This window comes from Choristoneura fumiferana, chromosome 26, assembly GCF_025370935.1.
Source record: "Choristoneura fumiferana chromosome 26, NRCan_CFum_1, whole genome shotgun sequence".
Taxonomy (NCBI): domain Eukaryota; kingdom Metazoa; phylum Arthropoda; class Insecta; order Lepidoptera; family Tortricidae; genus Choristoneura; species Choristoneura fumiferana.
This window is the reverse complement of record NC_133497.1, coordinates 10,319,423-10,336,322: the sequence shown is the minus strand read 5'-3', so window position 1 is coordinate 10,336,322 and position 16,900 is coordinate 10,319,423. Positions and strand designations below refer to the sequence as shown.

The window sequence follows — 16,900 nt, the reverse complement described above, 5'->3', positions numbered from 1 at the left end:
AAAAAAAAAAAAAAACTACTATCAATCTTGCCACCACGCGCTTATTTTATTTATATTTATTTTATTAGTTACAGTGGTATAAGTTAAATTATTTAAGAATATAACTTATAGAAATACATTCATATACCTAATACTACTAAATAATAAATCTACTAGTTAAATAATATGTTTTTAGATTATAAAAAAAGACGCCTCGAATCGCTGGTAATATAATTAGATTGAGTACAGTACTCTGTGGTTGGTAAACAGTGTTATTGCAGACGCTGTGATTTTTCAGCTTGTTGTTAATATATATTTTGGCAGCACAGAACAGAACAGCCTGGTTTGTCCGTCGTGGTAATGGAGTCAGCCGCCTGCCGCCGCCGTGCTTCCGACGCGGAGCAGTCGTCGCGGTGGACATACATCGCGACTGCGGAGTGCGAGCTTGTGATAGTGAAGGAGGAGCCCGAGGGGGGCCAGTGCGGCGTGAGCGAGGCGGCCGTGGCAGAAGGCCTGTACGCCGGACACGAGGTCAAGGACGAAGTAGTCATTGGACCTGAATTGACACAGCAGCAGGGCGTCGTTTTTTCCATGCAAAGTAAACTTTATGACTACTTAGTCTAATGAAAATCAATAATATTTGTAAAACAATGATTTTTAAATTCTAGCAGAACTGTTGTCTGTGTTTGCAAGTAATTCAGCACAAGCACACTACAGTACAAGTATTCTCTATGATGAGGTCCAGAGGGATGCCCCGGGGTGTTCTCTTCCAGGTGCTTCTCGAGACAATTCACTCAGATTCCATCATGCCTTCCTAGACATACATTAGGGTTGCCAGATGGCCGGGAAATCCGGGATTGTCCTGTAATTACTATGAGAGTAGTATTGCCTTCCATATTAAAAATTGAAGCTGCAGTTAACATTGCCGGCATGTATTCAGAATGCACATGCCTGAGAACTGTTTTTGAGGTCCATCCAAAAGACTTGCCAAATGACAAAATCTGGGCTCACTTTTTTAAAACAACCAATTGAATGACACTTCTGTCCTCGACATCAAACAATAGCAATTTTTGAAGTTAACATGTTTTTTCTCAATACATTCTTGTTCAACCTATTAAAAAATGCTTGTTGGAAACGATTTTTTTTTTTGAATTAACCTTGTAACGATTTTGTCAATTTGAAGAAAATAGTTGGTTTTGTGCTTGTATTGATATTTAATTAACTACCGACCCAATTTGTAACCCTCGAATTGTCCCAGAAATGAAATGCATGTCTGGCAACCCTAATCTACATGCATCTGTAATTCTGTATTCTTTTGTAAGGTTGTAATTAAGTAAATCATAAGCTTAGAGTGTTGTTGTATTGAAGAGATTAGGAAGCCCTGCCATTAAATTTAACAAGGAGATGGATATGAATAAAATATGTTTTGCAGATACTGTGCATAGACTGGAGGAGGGCACATGCAGGTCAAAGCCAGAAGGCAGCGCTGATGTCGCACCAGACAGCACCCACACCTGCCCTGGGGACGGCCCTCGCTACAACAGGAGCCCTGAGCAGCAGCACGGGCTCACAAGCTGTTTTGTCAGACTGGAGCGACTACCAGTAGGAGACCTGCACAGAGGCAAGCCTTGCAGCAGCATGCAAGCTAACCCCAGTGCCAGTGCTCTGCAGGGCAGCAGAGATCAGGGCCAGAGACTTTCCAGCAACATGTCCACACTACCTGCGGGTGACCAGCAAAGTAAGTTTCAAAGAATCCATTTCTGAATTGAGTTAAGGAGCGGCCACACTGCTGCTCAAAATACCGGCTACTGCCTTTTCGCAACATAACATTTGGCAACCTGTTTCATTTTGCTAACTTAAACTGTAAATATACTGAGCGTCAAAAAATCTGGCCCTCAAATGTATGCAGAATCGGTAGTTTTGTATGAAGGGTGGGCCAAATTTTGTGCTGCTGAGTATATTTCATTCAGGGCATGTGTAGGACCCTTTAGGTTGGGTTTGGTTAGTTTTATAAAAATCCTGAAATGTTTACAGTTTCAGAATTATGAAACAGTTATGGAATGGAAAATTTGTAGGCAGTGGCTGGCATCCAGGTACTGGTTGGGAGTTCGTTCGAGATCACATGATGAGGTATCTGACCTTTTGGAACAGCTATCACTACTATGTGATCTGAGTTATTGGAATAATAAAGTTAAGCCAGTACTAGTCACAGTCCACAATTTGTTTAAGGATGTGGATTTGCACCAGACCCCGATATTGGACATGTTTTCTGTGGACATTTGGACATTGTATATTGACATTAATTCATTCTTGTATTAAGTGTGATATAGATGAGATTAATTCACCAAAAATAAATGTACCATGTGACTTGCTTAAGCAAAGTGTTATTAAAATGTTGCAGGAAAAATATGCAGGATTTTATAGATTGTATACAGATGGGTCCAAAGGCAAGGGCGTTGATGCTGCATTTTTTGATCCTCAGTTGGATACCTAATTCAAAACTAATTAAATTGCAGAACGAGATTTGTTTTGTGAGAGCTGAACTGGTAGCCCTGCATGAAGCTCTTTCTTATGCTGTAGATTTGGAAAGAAATAAAATAATTATCCTAACGGACTCCAGGAGTGCACTTCAACACCTGGCATGGTGTATCTCGGGCTCCCTAGGTATGCCGATAGCCTACACTACAATATCCTAAAAATCATGCACAGGTTGCACTCTAACTGTGTCCAAATCCTGTTGCAATGGATGCCATCTCATGTGGGTATAGCTGGTAATGAGCAAGCTGATAGATTAGCTAACATGGCAGTTTCAAGAGGGGTTGAGATTGGATGTAAACCTTATGGTACAGAAATTACAGAATTGATGTATTTAACCAAGGCAAAGTGTAATGAACAATGGCAAATAGTGTTTAGCAAAGTATCTGAAACAAAGGGCATTTGGTATAGTACTATTCAAAACAAAGTGTACAGGGTTCCCTGGTTTGATTGTGCCAGCCTTCCCAGGGAACTACTTGTGCTTGCATTTTGTGTGCGGTCTGGTCACATTCCACTAAATTATTTCCTAAATTTGATGAGAGTTGTACAATCACCCTTGTGTATAGGTTGTAATAAAACTGAAGACCTCTTTCAGTTTCTTCTGGAATGTGATCAGAATAAGGACACCAGAAACAGGTATCTGGATGGTATGGATCTGTTGAATGGAAGTGTAAATGTGATTCTGAGTCAACCACTTTCAGAAGAAAAGATGCGGATTTACAAATTCATTAGATGGGCCTTTGCATCCAGAGACTAGGTTTCAGCACAAGGGAGAGTGTAACATGTATCTGAGGCTCCCCATGAGGCTGGCATAGTCACATTTAGTGTACTAAAGCCTCGTTAAAATATAAGATAAAAATAAAAAAAGAGTGTTGTTGTATTGAAGAGATTAGGAAGCCCTGCCATTAAATTTAACAAGGAGATGGATATGAATAAAATATGTTTTGCAGATACTGTGCGTAGACTGGAGGAGGGCACATGCAGATCAAAGCCAGAAGGCAGCGCTGATGCCGCACCAGACTGCACCCACACGTGCCCTGAGGACGGCCCTCGCTACAACAGGAGCCCCGAGCAGCAGCACGGGCTCAGGAGCTGTTTTGTCAGACTGGAGCGACTACCAGTAGGAGACCTGCACAGAGGCAAGCTTTGCATTAGCATGCAAGCTAACCCCAGTGCCAGTGCTCTGCAGGGCAGCAGAGATCAGGGCCAGAGACTTTCCAGCAACATGCCCACACTACCTGAGAGTGACCAGCAAAGTAAGTTTCAAAGAACCAATTTCTGAATTGAGTTAAGGAGCGGCCACACTGCTGCTCAAAATACCAGCTACTGCCTTTTCGCAACATAACATTTGGCAACGTTTCATTTATATTTTAGGGCCATCGTCCCCCCCCCCCCCCTCCATCGTCACCCTTTAGGTTGGGTTAGTTTACTTTTAATAAAAATCCTGAAATATTTATAGTTTCAGAAATATGAAACAGTTGGGAAATTAAAAATTGCGAAATGAAACAGGTCGCCAAACGTTAATACTTATTTGCTAAAACATTAGTAAATCTCAAAATTTTTAACAAAAAAGTAAAACCGACTCCGAACCGATTACAAAAACCTTGAAAATATTATTCTAGGTACCTACTAGTCCATGCCTCAGCAAGAGCCAGCAGGATTAGAACAATAGTCGTCTACCTCACCTACATACTGTGGGTTTCAATCCCACCTGCTGGGTCATGCTGAGTCACCGACTTTGACCTAGTAGGTAGGTACCTGGAGACTGACCGCTTGACTTCCTTGGTGTCAGCACCTGTTTGTGTCGGACCTGCGAAATTCAGTGGCCTAGTGCTATTTTTTTCTTTTTCGTGTCTTTTGTGTTACCCAGCGGTATCGGCGATCGGTAAGCGTTTGAACCAATTCTCGTACGCTGTTAACCCCGCTATGTCTGATTTCCCGCCAAAACCTCCAGACATAACCTCCGTTGTTGGGGATCCGGTTTCCGTCGGCCCACCGGTGGATTTGTCGCAAGACATCGGAGGGGCCGATGGAAGCCGAGATATCCTTACTGGGGGCAAAAAGGAGGGCTACGGTGCAGGCTGGATCCCAACCCCTGACTAAGTTGGGGGGCAGGGCTCCTTCCGACTCCATAGCTCATCTTTATGAACACCCGGATCTTAAAAATGACCTTTCCTAGTTGCATGTTTCCAAACCAGAATCCGATCCCTCCTCCGGTATCACCCTAAACCCCGTTAAGTTTGGCCAAGTGATGGTTCACTCTCGTGTACAGAACATAACGCGAGACGGTATCAAAAAAGTAGGTAGAAACCGCATTAGTGTTGAGTTTAATACGGCAGAGGCAGCAAATGCCTTCTTAGTGGACCCTTTACTTGCGTATAAAGACTCTTCATCTCAGTCATAATGAGAGATCATTGTGTGAAGCTATTTAAATTAAATGGTTTAAAATTATATAAGAAGGAAGGGATGTAGTGTATGTATGTCAGTGTGTAATGGCCAAATACATAGGTACAGTGAGGTTTTATACCTGTCTCGGGCACATATGACGCGCAGAGACTAGAAGTAGTCTATGTTGAGTCTATGGCTTATCTGTGGTAGAACAGAGAGTTGAGGACTTTGGTTGAGGACAAGACGCGTGCGTGTGTGTGGGCGAACCAGAGTGAAATAATAAATATAAACAAGCAAGGAGTATACTTTAAACAGGGTAATTAATAATACGTAATAAAATAACGCGACAATACGTAAAAAACCAACACTTTTTTTTTGCCTTTGTTTTTCTAATATCTAATGTTGTATAGATAATGGTACGGAACCTTTCGTGCGCGAAACCGGCTCGCACTTGGCCGGTTTTTAAGCAGCGGTGTGGTTCGCTACTTTAACCCCTCGTATGCGGGAACTAAAAAAATGTTTTAATAAGAACCCCACCCTACCCCCACAACCCTCCTGCATATTATAGGTTATATTTATCTGACACTGTTGAAAACAAGTGATTTTTAGTTGATGCATGAAGAAATTAAAAATTTCTAAATTTTCTCTTGCAGGTGCAGTGGACAAGACTGAGGTGGACCCGTGCCAGCTGCAGCCAGCGGGCGGAGCCGGGGCCGCGCCCGAGTGCACCCACACCCGCCCCGGGGAGGGACCTCGCTGCAACATGAGCCACGACCAACAGTTCCAGCTTAGGAGCTGCTCTGTGAGGCTCGAGCGCGTCCTTATGGAAGACTTGCCCAGATGCGACACTTGTCTCGTGATATTTCATTGTAAATCAAGTCTAAGAAATCACAACTGCACACATTCAGTAGAAGAATCTATTTTTTGTGAAGAGTTAGCAACGCATCAGGTAGAAACGGGTAGTGAAAGAGTGTTGCGATATTCGTCCAATAGTTGTAGAATTTTCACAGAAGAAACATATTATTCTGACGATTATTCCAAGTCACATTATCCAAATCGATCTGTTGCGCCTTATCGAACAGACGAGAAACCTTTTTCTTGTGACATTTGTAAGTCACGGTTTACGCAAAGAAGCAGTTTGGCAGCGCATACACGAACTCACACAGGCGAGAAACCTTTTTCGTGCGATGTTTGTAAGTCGCGGTTTACGCAAAAAGGTACTTTGGCTGCGCATATACGAACTCACACAGGCGAGAAACCTTTTCCTTGTGACGTTTGTAAGTCGCGATTTGCGAACAGCAGTGGTTTGAATACGCATAGACGAATTCACACAGGCGAGAAGCCGTTTTCTTGTGACTTTTGTAAGTCGCGGTTTAAGCACGGACATAGTTTGGTTGCGCATAAACGAATTCACACAGGCGAGAAACCTTTTTCTTGCGATGTTTGTAAGTCGCGGTTTACGCAAAGAAGTAATTTATTAGCGCATAGACGAACTCACACAGGCGAGAAACCTTTTGCTTGTGACGTTTGTAAGTCGCGATTTACGAGAAGCAGTACTTTGAAAGCGCATAGACGAATTCACACAGGCGAGAAGCCTTTTTCTTGTGACTTTTGTAAGTCGCGGTTCACGCACAGACATAGTTGGGATGTGCATAGACGAACTCACACAGGCGAGAAAACTTTTATTTGCGATGTTTGTAAGTCGCGGTTTACGCACAGAAGTCATTTAATAGCGCATATACGAACTCACACAGGCGAGAAACCTTTCGCTTGTGACATTTGTAAGTCGCGGTTTACGCAAAGAAGTAATTTATTAGCGCATAGACGAACTCACACAGGCGAGAAACCTTTTGCTTGTGACGTTTGTAATTCGCGGTTTGCAAGAAGCAGTACTTTGAAAGAGCATAGACGAATTCACACAGGCGAGAAAACTTTTACTTGCGATGTTTGTAAGTCGCGGTTTACGCACAGAAGTAATTTAATAGCGCATATACGAACTCACACAGGCGAGAAACCTTTTGCTTGTGATGTTTGTAAGTCGCGATTTGCGCATAGAAGCATGTTACTTAGGCATAGAGGAACTCACACAGGCGAGAAACCTTTTGCTTGTGACATTTTTAAGTCGCGATTTACGCAAGAAGGTACTTTGGCTGCGCATAAACAAACTCACACAGGCGAGAAACCTTTTCCTTGTGACGTTTGTAAGTCGCGATTTGCGAACAGCAGTGCTTTGAATAGGCATAGACGAATTCACACAGGCGAGAAGCCTTTTTCTTGTGACTTTTGTAAGTCGCGGTTTAAGCAAAGAAGTAATTTATTAGCGCATAGACGAACTCACACAGGCGAGAAACCTTTTGCTTGTGACGTTTGTAATTCGCGGTTTGCAAGAAGCAGTACTTTGAAAGAGCATAGACGAATTCACACAGGCGAGAAGCCTTTTTCTTGTGACTTTTGTAAGTCGCGGTTCACGCACAGACATAGTTGGGATGTGCATAGACGAACTCACACAGGCGAGAAAACTTTTACTTGCGATGTTTGTAAGTCGCGGTTTACGCACAGAAGTAATTTAATAGCGCATATACGAACTCACACAGGCGAGAAACCTTTTGCTTGTGATGTTTGTAAGTCGCGATTTGCGCATAGAAGCATGTTACTTAGGCATAGAGGAACTCACACAGGCGAGAAACCTTTTGCTTGTGACATTTGTAAGTCGCGATTTACGCAAGAAGGTACTTTGGCTGCGCATAAACAAACTCACACAGGCGAGAAACCTTTTCCTTGTGACGTTTGTAAGTCGCGATTTGCGAACAGCAGTGCTTTGAATAGGCATAGACGAATTCACACAGGCGAGAAGCCTTTTTCTTGTGACTTTTGTAAGTCGCGGTTTAAGCACGGACATAGTTTGGTAGCGCATAAACGAATTCACACAGGCGAGAAACCTTTTTCTTGCGATGTTTGTAAGTCGCGGTTTACGCAAAGAAGTAATTTATTAGCGCATAGACGAACTCACACAGGCGAGAAACCTTTTGCTTGTGACCTTTGTAAGTCGCGGTATTCGAGAAGCAGTTCTTTGAAAGTGCATAAACGAATTCACACAGGCGAGAAGCCTTTTTCTTGTGACTTTTGTAAGTCGCGGTTTACGCACAGACGTAGTTTGGAGGTGCATAGACAAACTCACACAGGCGAGAAACCGTTTTCTTGCGATGTTTGTAAGTCGTGGTTTAGGAGTAAAAAAGGTTTAAATGCACATGCACGAACACACTGAGGCTAGAAACCTTTTTCCCGTGACATTGCTTGTAGTGGTTTGAAAATTGGTACAGTTTTCAGTATCCAGATGAACATGCTAAAAGTCCTCAAGGGTAGGGGGTGTGCTGAGGTAGAGGTGACAATATTAAATTAGAGTTTGTTAAAGTTGTTGTCTAGATGCAATAGATACACTTATTAGAAGCTTAACATTTGCAGGCATATTACAAATTTAGTTGCTATATAATAATCGTCATGCTGATTTATTAAAACGTAGCTTGGATTACACAATTTACAGTAGCTTGATAAGTATTTATTAGGCGCTTAAAATTAGTCGTTGATTTATTAATTCAGAAGACAAATAATTAAATTTGAAGGCAAAAATTACAGTATAAAGAAGCTGCGTTAATTACAACCCATAATAAAATTATAATATTTGGAGTAATTTTTACTTATTTTAGTGTTTTTTTATTATTATTAAGCTAATGTCAATTTAAGTGTTATAAGAAGAAAATATTTTGTTATATCCCTCGGAGACTAAGTAATTAAATGAAAAGATCTTTAATCACAGCTGTGTTTGTTTTAAACATGTACAAGTTTTCTGAATCATGAGGACGAGGTGCTTAACTATTATTATGAGATTAGTCGAACTAACCCAAGTGAAAGCTGATCGTAATTTTGGGAAGCGCCTCGTCTGAAGTGGCCCAGCCCCTCCCTAACCTAAATCTTAACTTAAGTTTATTGTAGATTCAATCAGATAAGAACTGAAAGCCCCTGGTCCTGAAAGACGTGAACTGAATAGAGCTTGTCGTGCGGTCCTACACAGACATCATAGAGGCACGTTACGAAAGACGGGACGGTACACTGAATATCGTAGCCGTCCTGCTGGTCCTGAAAGACGTGAACGTGAATAAGAGCTTTAAAAATGGCGGCCTATATCACAGACATCATAGAGGCACGTTACGTTAAGGGGCTCCTAGACGGGCCATATTTTCACTGCAATATGTGGCCGGCAACTATTGGTGTCCCTGTCTAACATGTGAGTAAGAGAGGGACACCAATAGTTGCCGGCCACAAATTGCAGTGAAAATATGGCCCGTCTACGAGCCGCTTTAGTACTATCTGTGGTACTATTATATATTATGTGGTGCAGGGGTGACAAACTGGAGGTGTGTTTTTCCTGTCCATTCCATTACTTTGTATAAAGGCGAGGCCACATGCAGACGCTCGTTTGCAGGGATACATCATCTGGTCGGTCACGTTACCCTATTTTGAATTTCCCGCGACTCAAAAAAAGTAGCGTCAAGTTGCCGCGTCGAACAGCAGCATTAACATGGCTGCTTGCAGGAATGATCTTGGTCTTGGAAGCTGATTTCTTAACTTTCTTTAGTGGCAGTGGTACAAATAAAAGAAATTGGATTTACATTTTTTGTCGCTATATGTCACGTAACCAGATTTGACCCTGGATAGTCAGAGTACATTGAATATATAGAAATTGATACGAGCGTCGTGCGGCGGGCTAGCCAGGTTTCCGATAAAGCAACTACAGACAGATGGGTTATGTTTACCCAACAAGTATAGTATGTCAGAGCTTCTAGAGCACACTTCTAGTGTTCCATTGAAGAACGATGGCTATGTTTAAAACAATGAAATATAGATACAGTTATGTTATTTATCAAACTTTTTGCTACGTGGTCAGGTAATTAGGAATTAGTAATTATTTGGATTAAAGATTTTAATAATTCAGTTATTGTATCTACTTAGTTCAATTTCTGATGAATCTGCATTGTCATTAACTTTGTGATTGGCAATACCATTAGCTGGAGGAATATTGAAGCTATTTATTAAGGCATTATGTTCTCTTTGATTGTATCCTTTACTGACTACAGGGGCTCTTTTAGGTTTTATTAGAACAGTTTTTTTGTATGAAATTAAATCTGAGGGTGGAGGCATGACAGATGAAGAGGTAGTATGCTCTGAACTCTGGGGGTGGGGATGAATTACAGCTTCCGCGAATGTAGGTTTGACTTTAGTAAACTGCCTTTCAGCCTCCTGATAGGAGACTGAGTGAGAAGACATATAGTGTTTGATATTCCTTTGTCTTTGTTGTTCTGGGCAGTTATAAACGGTGGCTTTGTGAATTCCATTACAATGAAGACATCTAAAAGGATGCACCATCATGCCCCTCTCCGCATTTATTACAGCGAGGTTTGCTCCTGCACTGCACACGTGTATGCCCAAACCTGCAGCAATTAAAGCACTGTATATGTACTGTTCAAAAAAAAAAACATTTCAGTAAATAGGCCGCAATGGGCACTTTTACACGTCATTTTAAAGACCATCATTGCCAAGAAGAATGCGCCGCAAGAAACTTGGCAGAAAGTCATTTTTTCAACATAAAATAGTTCCACTGGTAAGGATGAGTAAAAAGCGAAAACCCTCGATGGCAAAGCCTGACCATCAAATGTTAGAACAACTGTTTGAGTTGGCAGCCAAACTGTACCATCTAAAGTGGTCACCTTCCGGCTCATCCGTCTTGTCTTGATTATTGACCCAAAGCCTTCAGGCACCCGCACATTTTCCAAAATGTCCTCATGGAACCACTCCACAGGGATACCCCTTGTTATTCCCATTTTACAAATGTAGTTTAAGCTTTTAAATTCTCAGTTTTTAACTTGTCATTATTTAAAAACATGTTAGCATCATGAACAGCCCTGAATTTCACTTCAAGTCTGTTCCTACCAATCCGCTTGATACCATCTTCCAATATATTTTTTATATTGTTTCTAAACAGGAAACGCCCGAACCGAACATAACAGGGTGAAGTGAGCTATTATCTCCTTGGGGATTGGCCACTACCAACTCTACATGTACCACATATGGACCAGGATCGGTTGTCATGTACACAGAACGGAACGGTTGTGGAGATTTAGGGGCTGTTTCACACCTAACCGCCAGTTAACACTAATCAATGGATGGTGAAACAGCCCCTTAGAATCGAAATCAGCAGGTCTTGGGGTAGAAATTTCCGCGGGACTAGTTTTTTCGTCGGATTTTTTTCCCGCCAAAGGGACATTACTGATGTACAGACTTTTTTTAACGTGATTTGTCTTTTATCTTGAAATTGTTAGATAGTCGAGATACGCTTTTCTTTCCCTTTTTGCCATACGAAACCTGTGGAAAGTCTACCATTTCACATAACTAGGCAGCCTCAATTAGAGCCGAAAACGGATCAGGAGGATCCGGGGGTTCTATGGAGACCTCAGTCTCCATAATTACTAAACTTAAGCAATTTTCTCCTCTGAAATAATATATATATAAAAACTTACCGGAAAAAAATCAATTCTACACTAAATAATATAAATTACGTACACAAGCAACTATTTAATTACTAAATAAACTATGAAATAAATTTTTTATGACCGCCCTGTTGAAAAGCCCGCCAAAAAGTCTTCCTCAGTTATTTTGGTGACACTTTTTCCCGGCCCGGATAGTACCGACTTGGAAATACCTACTCTATTTTTGTGTACACGCCCATGACGCCCATAGAAGCTCATGCCAGTTTCTATGAGCGTGTAGACGAAAATCAGGGTTGGTATTTCCATGACAGTATTATCTGGGTCGGGAAAGTGTCACTGTCACCCAATTTTTTAGGGTTCCGTACCCAAAGGTTGCCAACGGGACCCTATTACTGAGACTCCGCTGTCTGTCTGTCTGTCTGTCCGTCTGTCACAGGGCTCTATCTCTTAAGCCGTAAAAGTTACACTTGAAATTTTCACAGATTATTTATTACTGTGGCCGCTATAACAACAAATACTAAAAATAAAGTAAAGTTACAAATTAAAGGGGGTCGACATACAAGAAACGTGTTTTTTTCAGCGTTTTTTGGTTGCTAGACGTTTTTAAGGTTTACTATACAGTTTAAAATTTATTCACACTAGTCGAGCTTCTTATTATTTAATTACACAACATACGAAGTCCTCTGAATTTCCCGCGAATGAACCAAACTGACAGCTAATTTTTTTTTCTGCTGCTGCGCATGGCAAGAGTCTGAAGCGCTATTCAGCCTCCGAGAGGGCGACAGCCAAAGAGGATGAGAATTAAAAATTGTTTTTTATTCAAAATACTTGCACTTAGTGCTTACATTTTGGTGATATGTTTTTATTAACTTGTAATGTAATGTAACTAGTTATCTTTGTTCGGGTGGAATTAATATTTTAACTTAAATTTGAAGTAGATATTTTCAACCGATTGAGCTGAAATTTTGCATGCATGTATAAATCCGATGACAATGCAATATTATTATGACGAAGAGCTGATCTGATGATGAAGTTAGATGTTGGCCATATGAACTCTGTAATAAAACGACACGACTGCATCGATTTTGGTCTCATTTGATTCGTCTTGACGACTACCTACTTTGGTAACCAGGGGCAAAAAGTACCGCCAGCAAAAATGCTTGTCTTAGATTTTTTTACAAAAAGCTATTACTGAAACAGGAGGTGCGGAACCCTTCATGCGCGAGTCGCTCGCACTCGCACTTGACCGATTTTTATTCTAACTCTAACGTCAACGTCATATGAAATAAACGTCATTTCAGTCAAACGCTTCGCTCGCGTCGGATGGTACGGGACGTCGTGTTTGCGAGGTCATTATCCGTTAACTGCACTCCCGTCGATACAATATAAACCCTAATGTGTCGAGGAATTGCAGCAAAAATAGCATCGCAGTCTCATAGAACGGGGTCGACTAACTAATAACTCGCGTCGTGGCATTCGATTCGACTTCATACTTAGCGAGGCCCATCAGTAGTTAGATAGTCAAATATTTACGATAAATACATGTTACGTTGATTAATTAGTAGGAAGTGTGTGTAATCAATTAATCTCAAAGATTATCGGGATTATTTCGTGTTAGAATTTAGCGCTGGAACATCGCTTTAGTTACTTGTAAACGAATTTAAAAATGGTAATCCAAAAAATCTGCTGTCTCGGCGCGGGGTACGTTGGCGGGCCTACCTGTAGTGTTATAGCCCTCAAGTGTCCGGATATTACAGTAACCGTGTGCGACAAGAGTGTGGAACGGATAAACCAGTGGAACTCTGAAAAATTGCCTATTTACGAGCCCGGATTGGACGATGTTGTGAAACGATGCCGTGGTCGGAATTTGTTCTTCTCTACGGACATCGCAAAAAGTATACAGGAAGCCGATTTGATATTTATATCTGTGAATACGCCCACGAAGACAATAGGGAACGGGAAGGGCCGTGCGGCCGACTTGAAGTACATCGAAGGCGCCGCGCGGATGATCGCGGATCTAGCAACCAGCAACAAAATAGTCGTGGAGAAAAGCACCGTGCCGGTCAAGGCGGCCGAAATCATCATGAAAATACTGCGCGCCAACACCAAGCCTGGAGTAAACTACCAGATTCTCTCCAACCCGGAGTTTCTAGCCGAAGGTACTGCTATAGTTGACTTGGTTGAAGCTGAACGCGTCCTCATCGGCGGCGAGGACACCCCAGACGGGCAGAAAGCTGTGCAGGAGCTCTGCTGGGTCTACGAGCACTGGATACCTGCTAAAAACATTTTGACCACCAACACGTGGAGTTCTGAGTTATCCAAACTGGCTGCTAACGCTTTCCTGGCTCAAAGAATCTCGAGTATCAATTCCTTGTCTGCAGTCTGTGAAGCTACAGGAGCTGATGTGTCAGAAGTCGCCAGGGCCGTTGGTAGGGACTCCCGAATCGGCCCCAAGTTCCTTGAAGCTTCCATCGGCTTTGGAGGCAGCTGTTTCCAGAAAGACATTCTAAACCTCATTTACTTGTGCGAATGCTTGAACTTACCCGAAGTGGCGGCTTATTGGCAGCAAGTGGTCAGCCTCAATGATTACCAGAAGACCCGTTTCACCCGTAAAGTCATAGAGTCTCTGTTCAACACGGTATCGGACAAAAAAATTGCCATACTCGGTTTCTCGTTTAAGAAGAACACTGGTGACACTAGAGAATCACCGGCTATCCATGTATGCAAGACGTTGCTCGATGAGGGAGCGAAGTTGCACATCTATGATCCCAAAGTTGAGAAGGATCAGATGCTGTATGAACTAACACATCCATATGTTACGTCAGAGCCTGAGAGTGTTCGGAAGAATATGGAGATTCACAGCTCTGCATACTCAGCGGTGACGGGGGCTCATGCTATAGTGTTGTGTACAGAGTGGGACGAGTTCAAAGAGTTAGATTTTAAGAAGATTTACGAAGTGATGATGAAACCAGCATACCTGTTTGATGGGAGGAAGATCCTGGATCACGACGCGTTGCTGGAGATCGGGTTCCACGTGCAGACCATCGGGAAGAGGCTGTCACGAGCCAGCAGTATCAGGGCGCAAGGCAGCCAGACTACGTACTAGCAATAGAGTAAGTTTTTTTTTTTATTTACTGTGTTACTCTCCAAATTCGTGTTGGTACCGTTGACCATCAGTGGTGTAGCGGTATAGCACGCGGTACGGATTACCGAGGACCTGGGTTCGACTCCCAGTGATGGTCTTATTTTTCTGGTTTTTCTGTGCATCTATATTTCAGTTTGTATTTTCAATTTAGGTTTTACGGGATGACCGTAAAAGTAAAAATTTGGAATTGAAATAAAAAATACAAAAAGATCAAAAAACCAATGTTACTACTATTTTTGTCCCCTCGCTGACGGGCAGAATAACAACAAGAAATAGTTGATCCAGCCGTAAATGCGAGTTTGTGACTATGTGTTTGTTTGTTACGCCTTCACGCTAAAACGGCTGGACGGATTTGGATGAAATTTGTTATGTAGATAGCTGGAGGTCTGGAATAACACACAGGCTACTTTTTATTCCGATTATCCCATGGGATAAAATCTGAAAATCTCATCCGCTGGGTATAGTCATAAAATTTGGCAGGATTGTTTATAATGCAATTAAATTAAAATTCGTCAACTGTGCAAATTGGAATCCTCAAGTTCTTTGGACACATCACCCGTAATGAGGACTCCATGGAACGGCTTGTGGTGCAGGGGAAAGTCGAGGGCAAAAGATCTCGCGGACGCTCTCCGACACGGTGGACAGACCTCATCAAATCTGTGACGCACTCTAATATAAACGATTGCTCCCACTCTGCCAGACATCGGGCTACTTGGCGACGCGTCGCGACAGCAGCAGTGGCACAGGAATCGATCGACCAAAGCATGACCACAACCACTCTGTCAAGAGTGAACGACTAAGAAGAAGAAGAAGAAATTAAAATTAAAATGCAAACCACTGTGTTTTGACGACCACATAGCCTAGGTCAGAGAACCTGACTATGTGGTGATGATAAGATGGGTTTGTGTGTGTTGTGTTTGTACAGTGGAGGAACTGCAAGAACACACATTTCTTGCATAAATAAATGTAGCTATCATAAGGTCAATGGTAAGGTACATAAGTAATGGTTTCACTGGTTTACTTATCAGGGTATCAAATTCAATAGGTTAAAGGAAAGATTCTTTAGTATACTATACATAATACATATAATATGTTGATAATACGATTTATTTCAAATTATGGTCAAGCCTGGGCTCGAATCTCTGAGGTTTTTCAAATTCATGTGCGAATTATAAATACTATTCAATGGAAAAATCAATCGTGTAAACAAATGTGGCTACTGACATGGCCTTGACTGACGACTGGCTGACTGACTGACTGACGTTAGCTCTAGTGATGTGAATGCTCTTTAACATACTTCAATCAGCAGTAAATAATTATTTTTGAATTTATTCATATTTCATTATTTAAGTATTTATTATTTGTATGTTTAACGCTATGATAAAATAGTAGCGAAATGAAAATACAAGTTTATTTATACCGCCTTATTTTTTTTTTTATAAATAACTTCTGTCCAATGGGGCAAAAAGTCAGAATGGCGGGTGTAAGGTGACCGGGGCTATTGTAGCTGGGGGGATATTGTATCTGAACCGTCTGATGGCGTCCTTACGACGCCATTTTCTTCTCGCCATTTTACGTTGTGTTCGTCAGAAGACTATCTTCAACAACACACATAAACATGGCGAGCATGGCGTCGTATGGACGCCATTAGACGGCTCAGAATACAATATCCCCCAGCTACAATAGCCCGGGGTTACCATTATAAATATAAAAATAAGCTATACAAAAAACGGCTAGACGGACTTTGATGAAAATTTGGTATGTAGATAGCTGAACATCTGGAATAACAATAGGCTACTTTTTTCCCGTTATTCCCACGAGATAGGGATAATCTCGAAATAACAACCGCTGGAGTCATGAAATTTGGCATGCTTGTTTTTAATAATTCAATATTACGAATAAGTTAATAGGTATGCTTATGAATACGCTCTACAACCTGACACCTAAATTCCTCAATTTGCAGAGCCAGCCATAATTATCGGTAGGTAAGGTTGGTTCAGTCAAATAATTAATTTTGTAGGTACAGCACTAAATTTCCAGAGACTAGACCGACCATAGACCAACTTCGGATGGAAAAAAAATATCATGTCAATTTGACAAATATAACGGATTTTCGTCTTCCAATTAATTATATAAAATAAACATATTTACACGATTATTTAATGATAAAGTGATTGTTAAAAAGTGGTGAGTTCATTGAGATGTGAATATGATCGGGATTGGCGTTCAAATGTAAGTAACTACGGAGTAATCGTGAAAAATTGCTTTGTTTACATGATTGATTTTTTCCATTGAATAGTACCGTCATTTA

At 41.5% G+C, this 16,900-nt stretch overlaps 2 protein-coding genes across 4 annotated transcripts; both read left to right on the top strand.

Annotated features, from left to right (window-relative positions):
- The first annotated feature begins 208 nt into the window (after positions 1-208).
- LOC141442722 (uncharacterized) lies at positions 209-8,710 on the top strand. 3 transcript variants are annotated; one of them, XM_074107794.1, is made up of 4 exons: positions 209-577; positions 1,412-1,717; positions 3,465-3,770; positions 5,556-8,710. In XM_074107794.1, the coding sequence occupies exons 1-4, from the start codon at positions 340-342 to the stop codon at positions 8,165-8,167; spliced, it is 3,462 nt and encodes a 1,153-aa protein (XP_073963895.1). In that variant the 5' UTR covers positions 209-339; the 3' UTR covers positions 8,168-8,710. The 3 variants fall into 3 exon arrangements, with proteins under 3 accessions (XP_073963895.1, XP_073963897.1, XP_073963896.1); XM_074107796.1 differs by lacking the exon at positions 1,412-1,717; XM_074107795.1 differs by lacking the exon at positions 3,465-3,770.
- A 4,035-nt stretch (positions 8,711-12,745) lies between these two features.
- sgl (UDP-glucose 6-dehydrogenase sgl) lies at positions 12,746-15,714 on the top strand. The gene is made up of 2 exons (XM_074107650.1): positions 12,746-14,557; positions 15,290-15,714. Exon 1 carries the CDS (start codon positions 13,111-13,113, stop codon positions 14,548-14,550), a length of 1,440 nt encoding a protein of 479 aa, XP_073963751.1. The 5' UTR covers positions 12,746-13,110; the 3' UTR covers positions 14,551-14,557; positions 15,290-15,714.
- The last annotated feature ends 1,186 nt before the right edge of the window (positions 15,715-16,900 follow it).